We start from the raw sequence: 21,704 nt of genomic DNA, 5'->3' as shown, positions 1-21,704 counted from the left end.
TACTCATAGGCATAAAAATATGAGCTCTCCCCTCTAATCCACTGGTTAATTTTGGGTGGAGATAGGGGGCTAAAATTAGTATTTAGGTTGATTTTACGTAAGTAGGGACTTAACTGAGGTGTTAGAACTAGAAAGTTCCCATTTTAAAAAATTGTGCCTGATACTTCAATTTTTTCATATGTACATATGTGTGCCTATATGGGAAAATTGGGGGGCCCACCGGCACGACTTTTTTTTCACCTAGGGGGCTGAAATTTTCAGGGTATTATTTTCTCACCCGAGGTCATGTTTTGAGGGGTGGGAGCGAAAAAAATCAAAAATTTTTTTTTCACCATACAAATAAGGAGCACCCTACTATGTACATAGCTTTGTCCAGTTCCAAAAATTTTATGGGATTCCATTTTGGAATGTCGCCACCACACAATTTACTTCTTGATGAAATGAACATTTTTTCGAGTTTGTAGGATATGGTTTTTCCTCGTAAAAATGGGATAGGTATTCCGTGGTCTACAGGGTCATCGTTTTTTTTTTTTGTCAAAAATACATGTTGGCAACTTGAGAATCTGTATATGGATTGTCATCACCCTAATCCAACTACCAATCTGGAGCTATCATTATACTGTTATTCATTAGTGACTGTGTTACCAAACTAAATATTAACCCTAAACCATTTTTCGGGGTGCTTGGTATTTTTGCGCATTCTGTATAAAAATGCTTCATTTTCGTATTCATGCAACATGATTAGTTGGTAACTCAATTATTTACTTAGAAGAAAAGAACCTCTCAATTTGCGATAATGGTCTTTTTTTCCTGTAGGCAGAGGAACAGATGCCGGATTCATTGCCTTACTGCTGCGATATTTGTGGTACAAGGTTCTCCTATAAACCTTATTTCGAATGTGCCCATTGCGGCAACAAATTCTTAGATGAGCGCACCTTTGCCAATCACATATCATATGAATGTGTAGTTGAATTTCATTAATTGAATACCTATCTGAATGTGAAGACAGGTCATAAAATATTTCTAATGAATATAGACCAAATCCAAGGATTATGTTGTGAAAAAAAGTAAAAATTTCATTTTTTTAAATTTCTTTTATATTTTGAGATCAGGGAGGGGGAGTATGGTATAGATACCTATCGTATCTACCAGATAGATAGGATTCTGTTAGGTTAAGAAAATGGAAACTAGAGTTTGTTATAGGTCTCGTCGTTTTTGAGCTTTATGAAGTATGAATACGTTTTATGACGAGAATATAACTTGTATGAAATCTATTGAATTAACCAGACATTTTTTATGTGCGTTATTCGCGTGTATAATTTTCCTTATGTTTTTCTGATTTAAAATGATGTGTTTTGTAATATGAAATATCGAGATATTATAATGATTTAAATGAACTGAATTATTCTTTTCCGATATACCGTGAAGTGGCTTGTTATTATCGATCTACAAGATGTGTCCAATGAGGATGGCTGCCTAAAGAGCATTATAGGTGCGGGTGGTTGAGATATGTGGTGAGAGAACAAGCCCCTTAATTAGGTACGATATACTATGATTAATTAGTGAAATGCCCTGATTTATATGTAAATATGATATAATCCTATCATGGATTCTTTCTAGATTTAGTTTAAATGATATGGCTTGATTACAAGTCTAAGTAGGTTTTACCTACCTAACAAATTCAAATGATATATCTCGATTATGAGATCAATAGATACCCTTCTCGGAACTACTTGTACTTGTAATTATGTCATACGTTGTTGAGATAAAATAAATTATTCACGAGTGTATACTCGTCCCTCTTGGCATATCCAAAATCATTTTATTTTTACCATGTGAAGAAGATAGTTTTTAGTCAGATGGAAACTGATATACTTAGTCAGATATGTGGTTTCTAGTAGGTTTTATTTCCTATACCTCGATTCCTATTTACCCTTCTTGTCTCATCCTATTTCATCTACCTATCTTTTCTCCTAATTGAAATTTTTCCACTCAAGTTGAAACTGTCATTCCTTGTCCCAAAAATTCTTATATTTACTACTCCCTAGATACCACAGGAGAGGTGTGCTCCCTAGCACGACTCATTTTTACCAACATGACTGAAGAACTTTTTCTCGTGAAACCAGATAACAATTTAGGGCGTCATTAAATATTTTTTCACTAGTAGGTATGTACTGATTGTACTCATAGGCATAAAAATATGAGCTCTCCCCTCTAATCCACTGGTTAATTTTGGGTGGAGATAGGGGGCTAAAATTAGTATTTAGGTTGATTTTACGTAAGTAGGGACTTAACTGAGGTGTTAGAACTAGAAAGTTCCCATTTTAAAAAATTGTGCCTGATACTTCAATTTTTTCATATGTACATATGTGTGCCTATATGGGAAAATTGGGGGGCCCACCGGCACGACTTTTTTTTCACCTAGGGGGCTGAAATTTTCAGGGTATTATTTTCTCACCCGAGGTCATGTTTTGAGGGGTGGGAGCGAAAAAAATCAAAAATTTTTTTTTCACCATACAAATAAGGAGCACCCTACTATGTACATAGCTTTGTCCAGTTCCAAAAATTTTATGGGATTCCATTTTGGAATGTCGCCACCACACAATTTACTTCTTGATGAAATGAACATTTTTTCGAGTTTGTAGGATATGGTTTTTCCTCGTAAAAATGGGATAGGTATTCCGTGGTCTACAGGGTCATCGTTTTTTTTTTTTGTCAAAAATACATGTTGGCAACTTGAGAATCTGTATATGGATTGTCATCACCCTAATCCAACTACCAATCTGGAGCTATCATTATACTGTTATTCATTAGTGACTGTGTTACCAAACTAAATATTAACCCTAAACCATTTTTCGGGGTGCTTGGTATTTTTGCGCATTCTGTATAAAAATGCTTCATTTTCGTATTCATGCAACATGATTAGTTGGTAACTCAATTATTTACTTAGAAGAAAAGAACCTCTCAATTTGCGATAATGGTCTTTTTTTCCTGTAGGCAGAGGAACAGATGCCGGATTCATTGCCTTACTGCTGCGATATTTGTGGTACAAGGTTCTCCTATAAACCTTATTTCGAATGTGCCCATTGCGGCAACAAATTCTTAGATGAGCGCACCTTTGCCAATCACATATCATATGAATGTGTAGTTGAATTTCATTAATTGAATACCTATCTGAATGTGAAGACAGGTCATAAAATATTTCTAATGAATATAGACCAAATCCAAGGATTATGTTGTGAAAAAAAGTAAAAATTTCATTTTTTTAAATTTCTTTTATATTTTGAGATCAGGGAGGGGGAGTATGGTATAGATACCTATCGTATCTACCAGATAGATAGGATTCTGTTAGGTTAAGAAAATGGAAACTAGAGTTTGTTATAGGTCTCGTCGTTTTTGAGCTTTATGAAGTATGAATACGTTTTATGACGAGAATATAACTTGTATGAAATCTATTGAATTAACCAGACATTTTTTATGTGCGTTATTCGCGTGTATAATTTTCCTTATGTTTTTCTGATTTAAAATGATGTGTTTTGTAATATGAAATATCGAGATATTATAATGATTTAAATGAACTGAATTATTCTTTTCCGATATACCGTGAAGTGGCTTGTTATTATCGATCTACAAGATGTGTCCAATGAGGATGGCTGCCTAAAGAGCATTATAGGTGCGGGTGGTTGAGATATGTGGTGAGAGAACAAGCCCCTTAATTAGGTACGATATACTATGATTAATTAGTGAAATGCCCTGATTTATATGTAAATATGATATAATCCTATCATGGATTCTTTCTAGATTTAGTTTAAATGATATGGCTTGATTACAAGTCTAAGTAGGTTTTACCTACCTAACAAATTCAAATGATATATCTCGATTATGAGATCAATAGATACCCTTCTCGGAACTACTTGTACTTGTAATTATGTCATACGTTGTTGAGATAAAATAAATTATTCACGAGTGTATACTCGTCCCTCTTGGCATATCCAAAATCATTTTATTTTTACCATGTGAAGAAGATAGTTTTTAGTCAGATGGAAACTGATATACTTAGTCAGATATGTGGTTTCTAGTAGGTTTTATTTCCTATACCTCGATTCCTATTTACCCTTCTTGTCTCATCCTATTTCATCTACCTATCTTTTCTCCTAATTGAAATTTTTCCACTCAAGTTGAAACTGTCATTCCTTGTCCCAAAAATTCTTATATTTACTACTCCCTAGATACCACAGGAGAGGTGTGCTCCCTAGCACGACTCATTTTTACCAACATGACTGAAGAACTTTTTCTCGTGAAACCAGATAACAATTTAGGGCGTCATTAAATATTTTTTCACTAGTAGGTATGTACTGATTGTACTCATAGGCATAAAAATATGAGCTCTCCCCTCTAATCCACTGGTTAATTTTGGGTGGAGATAGGGGGCTAAAATTAGTATTTAGGTTGATTTTACGTAAGTAGGGACTTAACTGAGGTGTTAGAACTAGAAAGTTCCCATTTTAAAAAATTGTGCCTGATACTTCAATTTTTTCATATGTACATATGTGTGCCTATATGGGAAAATTGGGGGGCCCACCGGCACGACTTTTTTTTCACCTAGGGGGCTGAAATTTTCAGGGTATTATTTTCTCACCCGAGGTCATGTTTTGAGGGGTGGGAGCGAAAAAAATCAAAAATTTTTTTTTCACCATACAAATAAGGAGCACCCTACTATGTACATAGCTTTGTCCAGTTCCAAAAATTTTATGGGATTCCATTTTGGAATGTCGCCACCACACAATTTACTTCTTGATGAAATGAACATTTTTTCGAGTTTGTAGGATATGGTTTTTCCTCGTAAAAATGGGATAGGTATTCCGTGGTCTACAGGGTCATCGTTTTTTTTTTTTGTCAAAAATACATGTTGGCAACTTGAGAATCTGTATATGGATTGTCATCACCCTAATCCAACTACCAATCTGGAGCTATCATTATACTGTTATTCATTAGTGACTGTGTTACCAAACTAAATATTAACCCTAAACCATTTTTCGGGGTGCTTGGTATTTTTGCGCATTCTGTATAAAAATGCTTCATTTTCGTATTCATGCAACATGATTAGTTGGTAACTCAATTATTTACTTAGAAGAAAAGAACCTCTCAATTTGCGATAATGGTCTTTTTTTCCTGTAGGCAGAGGAACAGATGCCGGATTCATTGCCTTACTGCTGCGATATTTGTGGTACAAAGTTTTCCTACAAACGTGATTGGACAAGACACCAGCAGCGGAAACATTTGAAGCCGTTTCACTGCCAAGTCTGTGACAAACAGTTTCCTAATAAAAGCAGTTTAATTAAACATGGATTGTCACATAGTGAAAAGAAACTATTCAAATGCCGCTTTTGTGAGGCACGATTCAAGCACAAACGCGGTAAATTGAGGCACGAACGCGTGCATGCAAAAGGAGCTTGTTTCGAGTGCGCTGATTGCGGTAAAAAGTTTTCCTATAAACATCATCTCATTAGACACCTGAGAGTACATTCCGGTGTGAAACCTTTTTCTTGCCAAACGTGTAGCAAAAGTTTTGCTCAACGAAGCGCTCTTACTCGGCATCAACGGACGCATACCAAAGAGAAACCCTTCAAATGCCGCATATGCAACAAACAATTCAGTCAGCATGGTAGTAGGGCAAGGCACGAACGTTCCCATGTGGAGGGCCCTCGTTTTGAGTGTGCCCATTGCGGCAACAAATACCGTATGAAGCTCACCTTAGCCAATCACATATCTAAATGTACCTACTTAAATATCAATAATTGAACAGGTACCTATCTGAATGTGTACACGTTTGAATTTGTTTTTGTTTTGATTTTGTTTTTATTTTCAACGTGAAAAACACTTGACTTGATACTTGAGTGATTTTTTAACTTCAGTTTATTCTTAGAGATTGGCGCGTAAAAATAGGTACCCTCGTTTTGAGTATGCCCATAGCAGCAACAAATTCCTTGATAAGCGCACTTTAGCCAATAAATATCAATACTAGAGATGAACATTAATGAAGTTACCAAAATTAAATCAGAGCAGTTTACAGAAGTAGTCGATTAATTTTTTTGAATTTTTGCGATTTTCAGGACGAATCAGTCAAGTTTTCAAAAATGGCTTCGCGCAAAACAGTAGCGTAACTTGACATCCCTTAGAGGGTGTGGGGGATTTTAAATCAAGATACAACGTATCATACAAAAAAAGTGTATTTTTACGTCATGATGCGGCCATAGCGAGCAAAAAAATAATTTTTTCGGGGTGTCTGGAGGGGGGGGTGTGTTTGCAATACTGGCGCAAAATTTCTGAGTAACTATGATATGAGGAAATATGCCTTCATCGCCTAAGCGATGCTTATAAGAATAAGGTAAAGTACCAGTTGTGGTTATACTTTTTTCAACATGCTCTGAGAAGCCCAAATTTCAACTTTTTTCAAATTTTTTTGATTTTGTTGTGTAGTGTAACTGTTGAACTACATAATACTTGGGAGGAAAAAAAAAATCAAGAATATTTCATTTCTTAGTAGAGAATCTTAAAAACTTCCAATTATCCGCTAACCGGGCCCCCTGGCCCGGTTGCGGACAAAGACTGCTCTAAATAGTACTAAATGAAATCAAAAATTCTCAAAAATATGCAGAGGTGGTTATTTCATCTTATTACTATCCAAAAACTTCCGCAGTTATGAAAAATTACATATTTGACTCGCTTTTCTCCATCATTGAAATTTTCCTTCTAAAAAATTTTAAAATCTGCATTTTTATCATTTTGAAACTTCAATGCTTTTGTACATAGACTTCATGGGTGAATTTTCATGTTGTCATGAATGCAAGGAAATGATTAAATGTTACAGAAAAAGATACGAGCGATAATTTTTTTTTTTAGCCCATAGGAACGATTATCCACAACCGGGACCCCTATCCACAACTGGTACTTTACCTTATCTCCCGCCAATACTGAAAGTAGGTCAACGTGAGAACTATGTTTTAGAAACAATACGCATGTCTGGTAGAAAAGCATACGTATGTATTCATCCGCGACACGTAGCTGGAGGCTCCGTGGATCGGATCTCTGACCAGCAACTTTACTTGGTTTCGGCAAATTGCAAATGCTGGTTCTCTGTCAATCTATAGACGAAGAGGATGATGGGTCTAGTATCCTCTCCTTTGGCTCTACGTTGTTCCCACTTCATTAAGTGGTTAAAGTGCGCATTTAACGCGATAGTTTTTTGTAAGTCAAATTATCGTGGTACTTATTGGGCAAATCTCCGATCCTGCCGGCCATTGGAATTGCTTCTCGTAAGAAAGGGTACTTATAGTAATCCATTTCTGTCGTCGAGCCTAGTATTAGTGAGCTCCCGCGAAAGAGACAGAAAATGCGTACAGTGTTAGAGATATGTGAATATCTCGCCCTTGATCTTGGTACTCATAAAGGTATTTAGTAGTAATTAGTGTACTAACATTTTGTTATTATGGAAATAATTATCTCAACTAACGCGAGTTGTGTGGTATACACCAGAGTGTGTACCCATTATAAAATATTTCTCATAGGTATTTCATATTATCTATAACCCTTCAAGTGTACTTACATATTATTCTTTTTATCAATAAATCACATTGTAACATCTCTGTGTCAAATGTGTGTATCGATTTGGTAATTCGAATGATTAATGTGAAGGGTGAACTAGTATTGATTGGAACCTCTCCTATGAACTGAGCTATCCATGGCAAGGTAAATATTCCTTCTCTAAGGAATATGTATTGACTCAACTACATAAATAGGAAGTATGATAATTTCCCTCTATCCCAGTTATGCTTATTCTCACTCTATCAACTTTCAATTTAGGTACTTCAAGATTCGATGTAAAATCCTCTAAAATTGTTTTTTCAAAAACTTCACTCAGAAAATCTCAAATTTGAGGCATGCTTCTTCCTCAGATTTTGAAAGTACCTAATGGTATTTACGAACTCAGTGGGGTTTAATCATGTAGAATTGACACCAATATCGCCCCGTTAGGCCCATTTGGAAAAATGGGGGGTTGAACCCTCCCCCCCAAATCACCCCCCCCCCCAATCACCTCCTATGGGACTTGGCGATTGCCTCCCGGGCTTAAAAATTTTCTTTTGGTGTCCTTGTTCATCATACCAAATTTCAAAGCTTCATCATAATTTGCCGCTTATTGCCCAAAAAATACATTTTGCCACTGAACTATGTATTTCAAGTTTCAAAAATCTGCTGGAGGCTCCAGTTCTGCCCAACGAGGTTTGAAACCGTTTCCCCCCCGATTACACAGGTCGAAAATGGGAGATATCCCAAATTTCAACTTTCTAGGTCAATTCGGTAAAATTTTGATTTTTTTCTCATTTTTAAAAATTCACCAAAAATCGATATAAACCATTGATGTAACACTTGAAATTTTGGTTGATGGTAAATTTTTCAATGCTCTTTCTATCTAGCTGTGTCCAGTTTCAAAAATTTTATGGGAATATTATTTTGGAATTTGGAAAGCAAAATCTGCAATTTCGGTTGACCTGTGAATCAAAATGGCTGTCATCTTGTGAGTGAGGCCAACTTTTTTTTTTGTTCGCAAGTTTGCTTTAAAATGTTCCTTAAGATGATGTAGATATACAGAAATAGGTAGAAAAAGGACCAATATGGCGACACCACACAATTTACTTTTTGATGAAATGAACATTTTTTCGTGTGTGTAGGATATATATTGTATATTATTTTTTCCTCGTAAAAATAGGCGTGATAACACTAGTCATAGTTTTTTTTTTGTCAAAAATACAATATGTTGGCAACGTGAAATATATGCATTGTCATCACCCTAATCCAACGACCAATCGTGGAGCTATCATTACTGTTATTCACTTGTGACTGGCTAAGTACACAAACATGAACCTTTTTTGAGAGTACTCTATATTAATGACAACTCTGTTTAAATGTTTCATCTTTTATTTCGGTATTTGTAGCGCATAACTAGTTGGCTTCTCAATTATTTAGAAGAAGAGGACGTCTCATTTGCGATATGATCTTTTGTCCTGTAGGCGGAGGTACAGATGCAGGATTCATCGCCTTACTGCTGCGATATTTGTGGTACAAAGTTTTCCTGTAAACGTGATTGGACAAGCCATCAGCAGCGAGAACATTCGAAGCCGTTTCACTGCCAAGTCTGCGACAAACAGTTTGCTTATAAAAGAAGTTTAATTGCACATGGATCGACTCATAATGAAAAGAAACGCTACAAATGTCGCATTTGTGATGTACGATTTAAGCAAAATCTCAGTAAATTGGAGCACGAACGTGTGCATGTGGAAGGAGCTTCTTTCAAGTGCCCTGTTTGCGGAAAAATGTTTTCATATAAACAATCTCTCATTAGACACCTGGAACTACATTCTGATGTGAAACCGTTTTCTTGTCAAACATGTAGCATAAGTTTTACTCGAAAAGATCATTTTACTAATCACCAACAGACGCATAGTCAAGAGAAACGCTACAAATGCCGCATTTGTGACGCACCATTCAAGCACTATCACGGTAGATGGCGCCACGAACGCAGGCATGTGGAAGGAGCTTGTTTTGAGTGCGCTGGTTGCGGAAAAAAGTTTTCCTATAAAGATTCTCGCATTAGACACCTGAGACTAGTACATTCCGGTGTGAGACCGTTTTCTTAGTTTTGCTCTAAAAGGCGATCTTACTGATGACCAACAGACGCATAGTAAAGAGAACCCCTTCAAATTCCGCATATGCAAGTAACAATTCAGTCAGCAAGGGAGTAAGACAAAGCAGGAACGTTCCCATGCGAAGGGCCCTCGTTTTGAGTGTGCTCATTGTGGCCACAAATTCCGCCATAAGAGCACCCTACTTGAACACATATCATTTAAATGTGCATAAATAGCAATACTTGAGTACCTACCTTTCTCAATGTGTAAAGATTCTAATTGTTTTTCTCCTTTTTTTTTTTCATTTTTTTTTTCAATTTGATACAAACTTGATTTGATACTTGACCAATTTCGTAAATTCATTTTATTCTTAGAGATTGCCGCGTACCTGAGTACATATTAAATGTCTAATTAACATCCACTTTGTGCTTCTACTTATATGGGGAAAAATACACTATGGTATTTCATGTTCGGCTTTTATTTCCTTTTTCAAAGTCTGTCGACTAATGAAGTCGGTTCATTTTTTTTAATTTTAGCGATTTTCCAGACGAATCAGACAAGTTTTCAAAAATGTCTTTACGCCTGCAAACAAGCTTTGCGCTGGTAACATTATTTAATGGCTGTCAATTGGTGAATTTCTAAACAAATACCTCTGCACTCTACTGTCTGTAGGCACCATTCACTGAAAATACTCACGATCAGCAAAATTTCAGTTTTGCCGAAAATTGAAAGCGCTCGAATGAACCTACGTATAATTCATGTCAATATGTGTATTGGGTTAAGCTTCAAAAATGAAGCACGTTTCATTGGCAGTTGATCAACACTGCAGAGAACAGTTTCTCAGAATTTTGACGAGGGGTGCCCAGCAAGTCAGATACACAATTTTTTTCAGTGGGAAGAGTTGTACCTACCAGCGTAGCACAAGCGATGCCAAAGTAGATGAAAAAGATGAGATCTCTACTTAATCCGTCAGTTCTCGACACAACATTTATCGACACCAATGTCGATACTGAGGAGCTTGGAATCAAAACTCACTTTTGACACCAAAAATCGATATGCGCTTTTTTGCGGATTCGGATACTTCTTCAATTTCTCTATCACCCTATGATAAATAATATAGAGTCTAAATACTCTTTTTAGTTGTACATATGTGAATAGACTAAGTATTCAGACTGGTGTGATGCTAGCTAGCCACACTAAGTACACAACAATTGGGATTGACACAGAGAGTTATGTACTTAATGTGTTCCCTAAACACATAATGCTATCAGCCACTGCTAGATTAACAATACTTACCCCAGCTAGGTGCGCGAATAGAGATTTTACCACAATTATTTATCATGAATAAGTGCAAGGAATAAATACGCGATTATTACTCGAACTTGTATTACACAAATAAATACAATTGCAATCACGAGTATTACAAATGGAAAAAGACTTGAAACAACTAAAAACTTAATCGAAATAATAAACTTAAATAACTGTACAAAACCTTTAACCGAGGGCCTGAGCTCTCCTGTATTCTAAGGGAATATTAACTTGTCAATTTTGCGACTCTTGTCGTTGTACAACTGCGACGAGTTTAGGTAGCTAATAGCACCTTGACCACGCCTATTGTTACCAGATTGGTAAAGGGTTGACATACAAGTATACTTATATTGACGAATATTGGCAGTGGCTTAAAGACATATACTTCCTACTCTTACACCTACAGAATCCATTTTTCCGAATTCGGCCCCAGTTCTTCACAATTTCGTGTTAAAAAGTGCCCTTGGAATCAAAACTCACTTTTCACAGTGGCAGAAGTGAGTTTTGACTCCAAGCTATAAAAAAACTGTATTTTTCAAGGTCGCATGGCAGTCTACAAAGCCAAAATAATTCAATTGCAACTTCGGAAGCATTTTTTGATAGTGAAAATAGCAAAAATTGTAGTTTTGAATTTAGAAGTTATGCAACTGACAAGGGAAGCCCCCCCCCCAACCACATGATAATCTCCGATTTGAATGAAACTTGGACTGTTGGAAAGAGGATCTCAAAAAACCCCCATCCCCCAATTTTCACTCTGTATAAATGTTTTATCTTTTATTTCGGTATTTGTAGCGCATAACTAGTTGGCATCTCAATTATTTAGAAGAAGAGAACGTCTCATTTGCGATATGATCTTTTGTCCTGTAGGCAGAGGTACAGATGCAGGATTCATTCCCTTACTGCTGCGCTATTTGTGGTGCAAAGTTTTCCTACAAACGTGATTGGACAAGACATCAGCAGCGAGAACATTCGAAGCCATTTCACTGCCAAGTCTGTAACAAACAGTTTGCTCATAAAAAATCTTTAATTGGACATGGATTCACACATGGCGAAAAGAAACGCTACAAATGCAGCACTTGTGACACACGATTCAACTACGCAAGCAGTAAATTGAAGCACGAACGAATGCATACAAAACGAGATAGTTTCGAGTGCCCTGATTGCGGAAAAAAGTTTTCCGGTAAAAAATCTCTCACTCAGCACCGGAGACTACATTCCGATGTGAAACCGTATTCTTGTCAAATGTGTGATAAAAGTTTTGCTCTAAAACACTATCTTACTGATCATCAACGGACGCATACTGAAGAGAAACCCTTCAAATGCCGCATATGCAACCAACAATTCAAGTATGATCAAAATAGGGCAGTGCACGAACGTATCCATGTGGAGGGCTTTCGTTTTGAGTGTGCCCATTGTGGCAATAAATTCCGCCGTAAGGACGTCCTAGCAAAGCACATATCTAAATGTACTAAAATATCAATAATTTAGCACCTAGTACCTACCATCTAAATGTGTAAACATTCAAATTTTTTTGGTTTTGTTTGCAATGTGAAAAAAAACTTGACTTGACACTTGACCGATTTCATAAATTCATTTTATTTTTAGAGATAGGCGCGTAAATGCCTTACTGACACCCAACTTTTCCTTCAGTTTATATGGGGAAAAATACACGATGGTATTTTACGTTATACAATGTTTTCCCCCCTAATCAGAGTTAATTAAAGAATCTGTCAATTTAATTCCATAGTCGATTCATTTTTTCGAATGTTTTCGCTTTGCACGAAACTTTCAGAACTGGACAGAGTTAGATCGAAGTAGCATTCAAAAATTCATCACCAGCCGAAATACCAAGTTATGTAGAAGCTGTATTTTTTGTTTTTTGGTGAATTTTTGAAAATCAAGCCAAAAATGAGGAAAAAATCAAAATTTTACCAAATTGACCTGGAATGCTGAAATTTTGCATATGTCCTATTCGCGACCTGCTAAATCGATAAAACACTGTTTCCGACCATTTTGAGCAGTTCTGGAGCATATACAGAAGATTTTTGAAACTTGAAATTTCATCGAATGAAGTTGAAAATTCGAAATCCATTCTGTAAACTAATTTCAATACGTCATGTGGTCGATTGCAGGTGTGTTTCAAGTCATTTTGGAGCCTCCAGCGACTTTTTGAGAATTCTTTGAGTCTCCAGTAAATTTTTGGAAGTTGACTTTTTCACAAAATTTCATCAAGTGCAGTCTCCAGCGGCTTTTTGAAAACTCCTATAAGCCTCCAGAACATTTTTGAAACTTTGAATTTCATCAAATGGAGTTCAACTGCCGCAATTCTTCTTGAAAACTGCTATGAAGTCGACTGCATGTGGAGATATACAGAAATCGGTAGAAAAAGGACCAATATGGGGCCACCACACAATTTACTTTTTGATGAAATGAACATTTTTTCGAGTGTGTAGGATACGTGTTTTACTCTTGAAAGTAGGACAGGTATTCCATGGTCGATCTACAGGGTCATACTTTTTTTTTGCCAAAAATACATGTTGGCAACGTGAATCTGTACTAGCATTGACATCCCCCGTAATCCAACGACCAATCGTGAGCTATCATCACTGTTATTCACTACTTAGTTACTGTATAATAACCAAACTAAATATTAAACATGTAACTTTTTTGGGAGTACTCTGTATTAATGGGCACTCTGTATATGTTTTATCGTGGTATTTATAGGGCATAAGTAGTAGGTGACTCGATTATTTAAAAGAAAAGAACGTCTAAATTTGTGATATGGTCTTTTTTTCCTGTAGGCAGAGGAACAGATGCAGGATTCATTACCTTACTGCTGCGATATTTGTGGTGCAAAGTTTTCCTATAAACATGATTGGGCAAGACATCAGCAAGAACATTCGAAGCCGTTTCACTGCAAAGTCTGTGACAAACAGTTCGTCAATGAAAGCGATTTTATTGCACATGGATTGACACATAGTGAAAAGAAACGCTACAAATGCCGCATTTGCGATGCACGATTCAAGATCAATCACAGTAGATGGAGGCATGAACGCGTGCATGCGGAAGGAGCTTCCTTTGAGTGCGCTGTTTGCGGAAAAAACTTTTCCTACAAATATTCTCTCACTCTACACCAGAGACTACATTCCGGTGTGAAACCGTTTTCATACCAAACGTGTGGAAAAAGTTTTGCTCAAAAAAGTGGTCTTACTCAGCACCAACAGACGCATAGTGAAGAGAAACCCTTCAAATGCCGCATATGCAACCGACAATTCAAGCATAATCGTCATAAGACGACGCACGAACGTATCCATGTGGAGGGTGCTCGTTTTGAGTGCGCCCATTGCGGCAATAAATACCGCTATAAGAGCGACCTAGCCAATCACATATATCTAAATCTACATACTTAAATTTCAGTAATTGACTACCTATCTAAATGTGTACAGATTGAAATTTGTTTCTTCTTTGTTATGTGTTTTTTTCAACGAAAAAAATAACTGGACTTGAAACTTGACCAATTTCTTAAATTCACTTTATAATCCTACAGGTTGGCGTGTAAATGCCATTCACACCCGACTAGTGTTTCTATTCATAAGTGAAAAAATACACGATGATGCATATTTGAGGAGCTTGGAATCAAAACTCACTTTTGCCATCAGACAAAGTTTCGAGAAAATCGACAATAACTGATTTCGCCTAGTGCGTTGATGAAAAAAAACGCCGCAAAATGTGTCAAACTCTTGAGTAAGACTACTAAATAGGATTCCATGAGAAATTTTTTTTTTTCAAGTTGCCATATCGTTGCAGTGTGGCTATCAAGTTTGGCAAAAGTGAGTTTTGATTCCAAGGTGGGGTAATTTTACTTTCTTTTGCGAATATATCGAAAAATAAGCCTCCTAGAAGAAAACTAACGACATTAGGTGGATTGGAAATTTAATTCTCTACAATTCTCCTCGATCTGATTTTTCCGTAGAATGCTTCGTTCCGTCTCCAGACAGCTTTAAAAGTTTTGAGCGCTGAATTTTTCCAAAAATTATACTTTCTTTTGCAAATATATCGAAAACTAAGCACTCTAGAAAAAAACTAACGACATTATGTCGATTGGAAATTTAATTTTCTACAATTTTCTTCGACTTCATTTTTCTGTACAGTATTTTGTTCCACCTCCAGAGAGCTTTAAAAGTTTTGAGCACTCAATACATCCAATTTTTTACCTCCTCAGTTGCATCACTTCCAAATTCAAAACTACCATTTTCGGTATTTTCACTATCAGAAAATGCTTCCGAAGTTGCAATTGAATTATTTTGGCTTTGTAGACTGCCATGCGACCTTGAAAATACAGTTTTTTTTTTATAGCTTGGAGTCAAAACTCACTTTTGCCAGTTTTGACTCCAAGGGCACTTTTTAACACGAAATTGTGAAGAACTGGGGCCAAATTCGGAAAAATGGATTCTGTAGGGTGATAGAGAAATTGAAGAAGTATCAGAATCCGCAAAAAAACGCATATCGATTTTTGGTGGCAAAAGGGAGTTTTGATTCCAAGCTCCTCATTTTATGTTTGGTGTTTTTTCTATTTTACAAGGTCTACCAATTAAGGAAGGTGGGTCATTCCACGTCAATTGGACCAAGAAGTGGTAGGTGGGTTCGGCGATTTTTTTGAAATTTTTCCTGTGGAAAGACCTTCCGAAGGGATGACCAATGACTTTCAGTGAACCTAAAATATCATCCATTTCAGCAGTGGATTACTCGATAACCGCGATACCTACCAAAATGGAACTTCTTCCCCTTAGTTAGGGGGTTTAAAAAGCTTTTTGATGATATCATAAAAATCAGTGTTGCCACTTTTTTTCGTACAAAAAATTAGCTAAAAAAGTTTCAAAACGAAGTTTTCATATCGTTCCGACTCTCAAAAATTCTGAAAAAAATATATTATGGACAACTGTTCATGCTGAACAACACATTGAAAAATTGGGATGGTAACTTGTCGCAAAGTCGATTTTTAAAAAATTTAAGTTTGCGAAAAAATGCGATTTTTTGATTTAAAACATGAAAAAAAGTTTTGATTGGTAAAGTTGACCCATTTGACCCCTATTCTTACGTATCTGTTGAAAAAGTTTAAAACCCTCTTTCATTCAATAAAATTAACTCATCACAAAAAAAATCAAAATTCAAAAAAATTCAATTTTTAATTCCGAACATCTAAAAAAGTTTAAATTTATGCATTTGTCTTATTTTGACCTCTTTCTGAGGAATTTCATGAAAAAGCTTATAAAAATCACACTCACAGCAAAAAACTTGAAATTTGTTTATTTTTTGATTTTTTCGACTTTTGATTTTTTTGTGATGAGTTACTTAATTTTACCGAGTGAAGTGTTTTTTCAGCTTTTTCAACGGATATGTAAAAATATGGGTCAAATGGGTCAACTTTACCAATCAAATCTTCGTTTCGTGTTTTAAATCAAAAAATCTCATTTTTTTGCAAAATTAAAATTTTTTTAAATCGACTTTGCGACAAGTCACCATCCCAATTTTTTAATATGTTGTTCAGTATGAACAGTTGTCCATAATATATTTTTTCAGAATTTTTGAGAGTCGGAACGATATGAAAACTACGTTTCGAAACTTTTTGAGCTAATTTTTTGTACGAAAAAAAGTGGCAACACTGATTTTTATGATATCACCAAAAGCTTTTTAAACCCCCCAACTAAGGGGAAGAAGTTCCATTTTGGTAGGTATCGTGGTTATCGAGTAATCCACTGCTGAAATGGATGATATTTTAGGTTCACTGAAAACATTGACACACCCTGGCTGCCGTTGAAAATGGGCTAGAGGGCTGCGATTTACGCCATTGGTCATCCCTTCGGAAGGTCTTTCCACAGGAAAAATTTCAAAAAAATCGCCGAACCCACCTACCACTTCTTGGTCCAATTGACGTGGAATGACCCAGGTACCAAAAGCAAATCAGTGTGAATTACAGAATCTTCCAAATCGATAGTCTATTTTATTTGTTTGCATTTTTGCGATATTTATAAAAATTAAATTTACCTAAGCACCAAAAATGAGGGGGAAAAATCAAAATTTCACCACTTGAATGGACCTAGACAGATGAAATTTGAAATACATGTATATATTTCCATCGTCTACAAATTTGGTTCATTTGGATATTTATGTATCACGTGTAAGCAGTTGGCAACACAATTATTCAAAAGAAGATGATGTGGCATTTACGATAAATGATGTTTTTGTCTTGTAGGCAAAGGTGCAGATGCAGGATTCATTCCCTTACTGCTGCGATATTTGTGGTACAAAGTTTTCCTACAAACGTGATTGGACAAGACACCAGCAGCGGAAACATTTGAAGCCGTTTCAGTGCCAAGCCTGTGACAGACAGTTTGCTTATAAAAGCTCTTTAATTGAACATGGATTGACACATAGTGAAGAGAAACGCTACAAATGCCGCATTTGTGACGCACGATTCAAGCACCATCACCATAGATTGAGGCACGAACGCGTGCATGTGCGAGGAGCTTGTTTCAAGTGCCCCGATTGCGGAAAAAAGTTTTCCTATAAACATCATCTCATTACACACCAGAGAGTACATTCTGGTTTGAAACCGTTTTCTTGTCAAATGTGTAGCAAAAGTTTTGCTCGAAAAGGCGATCTTAAAAACCACCAACGGACGCATAGTGAAGATAAACCCTTTAAATGCAGCATATGCAACCGACAATTCAGTCAGCAAGGGAATAAGGCAAAGCACGAACGTATCCATGTGGAGGGCCCTCAATTTGAGTGTGCCCATTGTGGCAAAAAATTCCGCCATAAGACCACCCTGACCATACACATTTTATCTAAATGTTCTTAAATGTATCACTAATAAAATTGAGTATCTATCTTTGGTATGTAGGTACCTAATTTGTTTTCATTTGTTTTGTTTTTTCTTTTCAATGTGAGAAAACTTGACTTGATGCTTGACTGATTTCTTAAATTCAGATTATTTTTAGCGATTAGGCGTGTAAATGCCTTACTGACACCCAACTTGTCGTCCAGTTTGAATGGGAGAAATACACAATGGTAATTTATGTTTGATTTTTTTTCCAAATTGCTTCGATTAATGAAGTTATCAAAATCTAATCTGAGTTAATTAAAGAATCTATCAACTCCATAGTCGATTTATTTTTATGGAATGTTTGCACCTTGCACGAAATTTTTAGAACGAAGGAGCTAGTGTGCAATAATTCATCATCAACCAAAATTCCAAATGATAAAGTAGTTTGTTTTTATGATTTTTGGTAAAATTTTGAAAATCAAGCTAAAAACGAGAAAAAAAATCAAAATTTTACCAAAGTTACCTGGAAAGCTGAAATTTGGGATATGTCCCATTTCCGACCTGCCAAATCGATTTAAAAAAAAAAAACTGTTTCCAACCATTTTATATTGAGCAGTTTTGGAGCCTACAGCAGATTTTTGAATCTTCAACTTTTTACAAAATTTCATCAAATGAAGTTGAAAATCTAAAATCTATTCTGTAAACTAATTTCAATACGCCATGAAGTCGGCAGCAGGTGGATTTTCAGTCATTTGGGAGGCTCTAGCGACTTTTTAGAAATTCTTGGAGCCTCCAGGAGGTATTTGAAACTTGAATTTTCCACATTAATTACATCAAGTGTTGTCTCAAGCGGGCTTTTGAAAACTCCTAGGGCCTCCAGAACATTTTCAAAACTTTAAATTTCTATAAAATTTCATCAAATGGAGTTAAACTGCCGAAATTATTCTTGAAAACTGCTATGAAGTCTATACTGCAGGTGGTTTCAATTACTTTTGAAGCTTTCTGGTATCTACTTTTGGAACCTTCGTTTGTGGTGGATAAGATACCCGTTATTTTTTTTTTCAAAATCAGCATATCCCAGTCAGAAACATATTTTTGTCTATTGGTATCAGACTACTTTGAAAATTTGAAAAATTTCCCTTCCGCCTCGGTTTGAGGTACGTTGAAAATGAAATTTAGTTCACACCCTGTTTTTGACATTAATTTCAACTCCATTTGACAAAATTTTGTGGAACTTTCAGGTTCCAAGAATTTTCAAAAATGTCTGGATGCTCCAAAATGACAAACTCGCCAGCAGTCGACTTAATATTATAGTGTTTATGTTGGAGTGCAGCATAAATTTCGGATTTCGCCAACTTCACTTCATGAAATTTTGTGTAAAACTGTTCAAAACGGTTTGAAACCGTTTCCAATCGAAATGACCACTCGAAAGTAGGGAATATCCTAAATTTCAGATTTCTAGGATAATTTAGTGAAATTTTGATTTTTTTTCACATTTTTGGCTTAAATTTAATTCTCAAAAATTCATTGCAAATCGAAAAATGCGCATTAGCACTTGAAATTTTGTCTGGTAATAAATTTGTGCATGCTCTTTTGATCTAACTCTGTCCCGTTCAAAAAATTTTCTGTGAATCCTATTTGTATGTTGGAATGTAAAATCTGCGATTTCAGCTGACTGTTAGTCAAAATAGCTGCAGTATTCTTCAAGATGTCCCCTTTGAGAAAAAAGTTATTCCAATGGATCTCAGGAGGGAAGGGGAAATCATTCCTATAGTCATATGCCCGGCTATTAAATTTTAAAACTTTTTTGGGGGTACCTACTACCTACTCGGTATTTTTGCGCGCCCTGTATTTATGTATCATTTTGGTATTTACGGCGCATAATTAGTTGGCAACACAAATTATTTAAAAGAAACGCACGTGTCATTTGTGATATGACCTTTTTTGTTTTTTATGTAGGCAGAGGAACAGATGCAGGATTCATTGCCTTACTGCAGCGATGTTTGCGGTACAAAGTTTTCTTATAAAATTGATTGGACAAGACACCAGGGAGAACATTCGAAGCCGTTTCACTGCAAAGTTTGTGACAAACAGTTCGCCTATGAAAGCGATTTTATTGTACATGGATTGACACATAGTGAAAAGAAAGACTACAAATGCCGCATTTGTGACGCACGATTCAAGCACAAACAAACTCAATTGAGGCACGAACGTGTGCACTTGGAAGGAACTTGTTCCGAGTGCGGTGTTTGCGGAAAAAAGTTTTCCTCTAAAAGTAATCTGATTAGACACCTGAGACTACATTCCGGTGTGAAACCATTTTCTTGCCAAATGTGTGGCAAAAGTTTTGCTGTAAAAGACAGTCTTACTAAGCACTATCGGACGCATACTAAAGAGAAACCCTTCAAATGCCGCATATGCAACCGACAATTCAGTGAACAAGGTAGTAGGGCAAGGCACGAACGTATCCATGTGGAGGGTCCTCGTTTTGAGTGTGCCCTTTGCGGCAACAAATACCGCCAGAAGCCCGAACTAGCCAAACACATATCATCTAAATGTATATCTGAATTTCAGTAATTGACTACGTAGGTATCTAAATGTGTACAGATTCAAGTTTGTTTTTTCTTTGTTTTGCTTTTTTTTTATCAATGTGAAAAAAATTTGACTTGATACTTGAACGATTTATTTAATTCAGTTTATTCTTAGAGATTGGCGCATAAATGCCTTGTTGACACCCAACTCGTACTTCAACTTACATGTGGGAAGAAATCCACGATGGTAGTTTATGTTTGTGTTGTTTTTTCCTTTTCGAAGTGTATCGATTAATTAGGTTACCAAAAGCAAATCAGAGTAAATTACAGAATCTCTCAATTCGATAGTCGATTAATTTTTTTTTAATTTTTGCGATTTTCTAGACAAATTATTTAGGTTTTCAAAAAATTAAAATTTTACCCTTTTCTGAAGTTTACGCATTATTTTTTGTACAATTTTTGTCCTTCTTTCAACCTATCAAATCCCGACGAATAATGGGGAAAAGATTCTCTGAGACAGTTTCAATCGTTATAGATAATTATGGCGCGAATAACCCTTCTCCTATCCTCCTCTTCCGTTAAAAGTACCAGATTTCAAAATTTGTCTCACTTCTGGTCAGCAGCGAGATGAATGCAAAGTGTGTTTTCTTAGTACTGTGGTGTAGGAATTAGGAATAAGAGAGAATTTTAGAACTAGGAACAAATAATGAGAAGATAGGTATTAGGAAATTTTACGATTATGAAATATTGGGATGGGTTTGGATTAGGATAAGACAAACCTACCTAACCACATAATACAAAAATGCTCTATTTTAATTCAAATACACGAAGATATGTTTCAACCAATACTCAATCGAAAGACAGGGATTTTATTTACAAGGTAGGTAGAACCTACATCATACACAATCTTAGTTGGAACGTATCCCAGTGTGAAAATAAACTCGAAAAGTAAATTGAATTTACATACATTTCTAGACATTGCAAGCAAGTCGAAATAGTTGGAAATCTACTAAATCTATACCTAGATTATTCAGATTGAATCACTGTTTTAAATCCTTACCTAGATTATTCAGATGAATTCTAACTACTTTACCATTAACCTAATCATTACCTTGACCATATCAATCGTAGTTGGACTGAATCTATTCATAGATTATATCGTAGCCCTATACTTTGAAATAAGAACCTAAATGCTGACCAACATATTGGCTAGAGGATTTCCCTCAGCCCTGCCGGTAACTCGACCAGGAAACTTACTCCATTAGAATTGATGTCCAATTAATTAGTGAAATAAATTCATAGCAACACAAAATAACACTCGCGTTACCGGAGAAATTATATCATTTTAATAAGTTC

The 21,704-nt window shown here is 35.9% G+C and overlaps 1 protein-coding gene across 14 annotated transcripts in view; it reads left to right on the top strand.

The window, feature by feature from the left end:
• The window catches only part of LOC135849104 (zinc finger protein 34-like), a 183,474-nt gene that overhangs the window by 25,487 nt on the left and 136,283 nt on the right, over positions 1-21,704 (top strand). Inside the window, exon 10 of one of the 14 annotated variants that reach the window (XM_065369334.1) lies at positions 17,245-17,868. The exons of 10 other annotated variants lie outside the window; for them this stretch is intronic. In XM_065369334.1, coding sequence (XP_065225406.1) covers positions 17,245-17,853 — 609 coding nt within the window. In that variant the 3' untranslated portion in view covers positions 17,854-17,868. Of the gene's footprint in view, positions 1-9,068; positions 10,151-11,858; positions 12,613-13,792; positions 14,497-17,244; positions 17,869-21,704 lie in introns of those variants that run through there. 3 more of the 14 variants (XM_065369335.1, XM_065369331.1, XM_065369328.1) reach the window with 3 other exon arrangements.

Source organism: Planococcus citri, chromosome 5 (assembly GCF_950023065.1).
Source record: "Planococcus citri chromosome 5, ihPlaCitr1.1, whole genome shotgun sequence".
Classification (NCBI taxonomy): Eukaryota; Metazoa; Arthropoda; class Insecta; order Hemiptera; family Pseudococcidae; genus Planococcus; species Planococcus citri.
The sequence above is the reverse complement of the archived record's forward strand: the minus strand, read 5'-3'. Positions and strand labels throughout refer to the sequence as shown.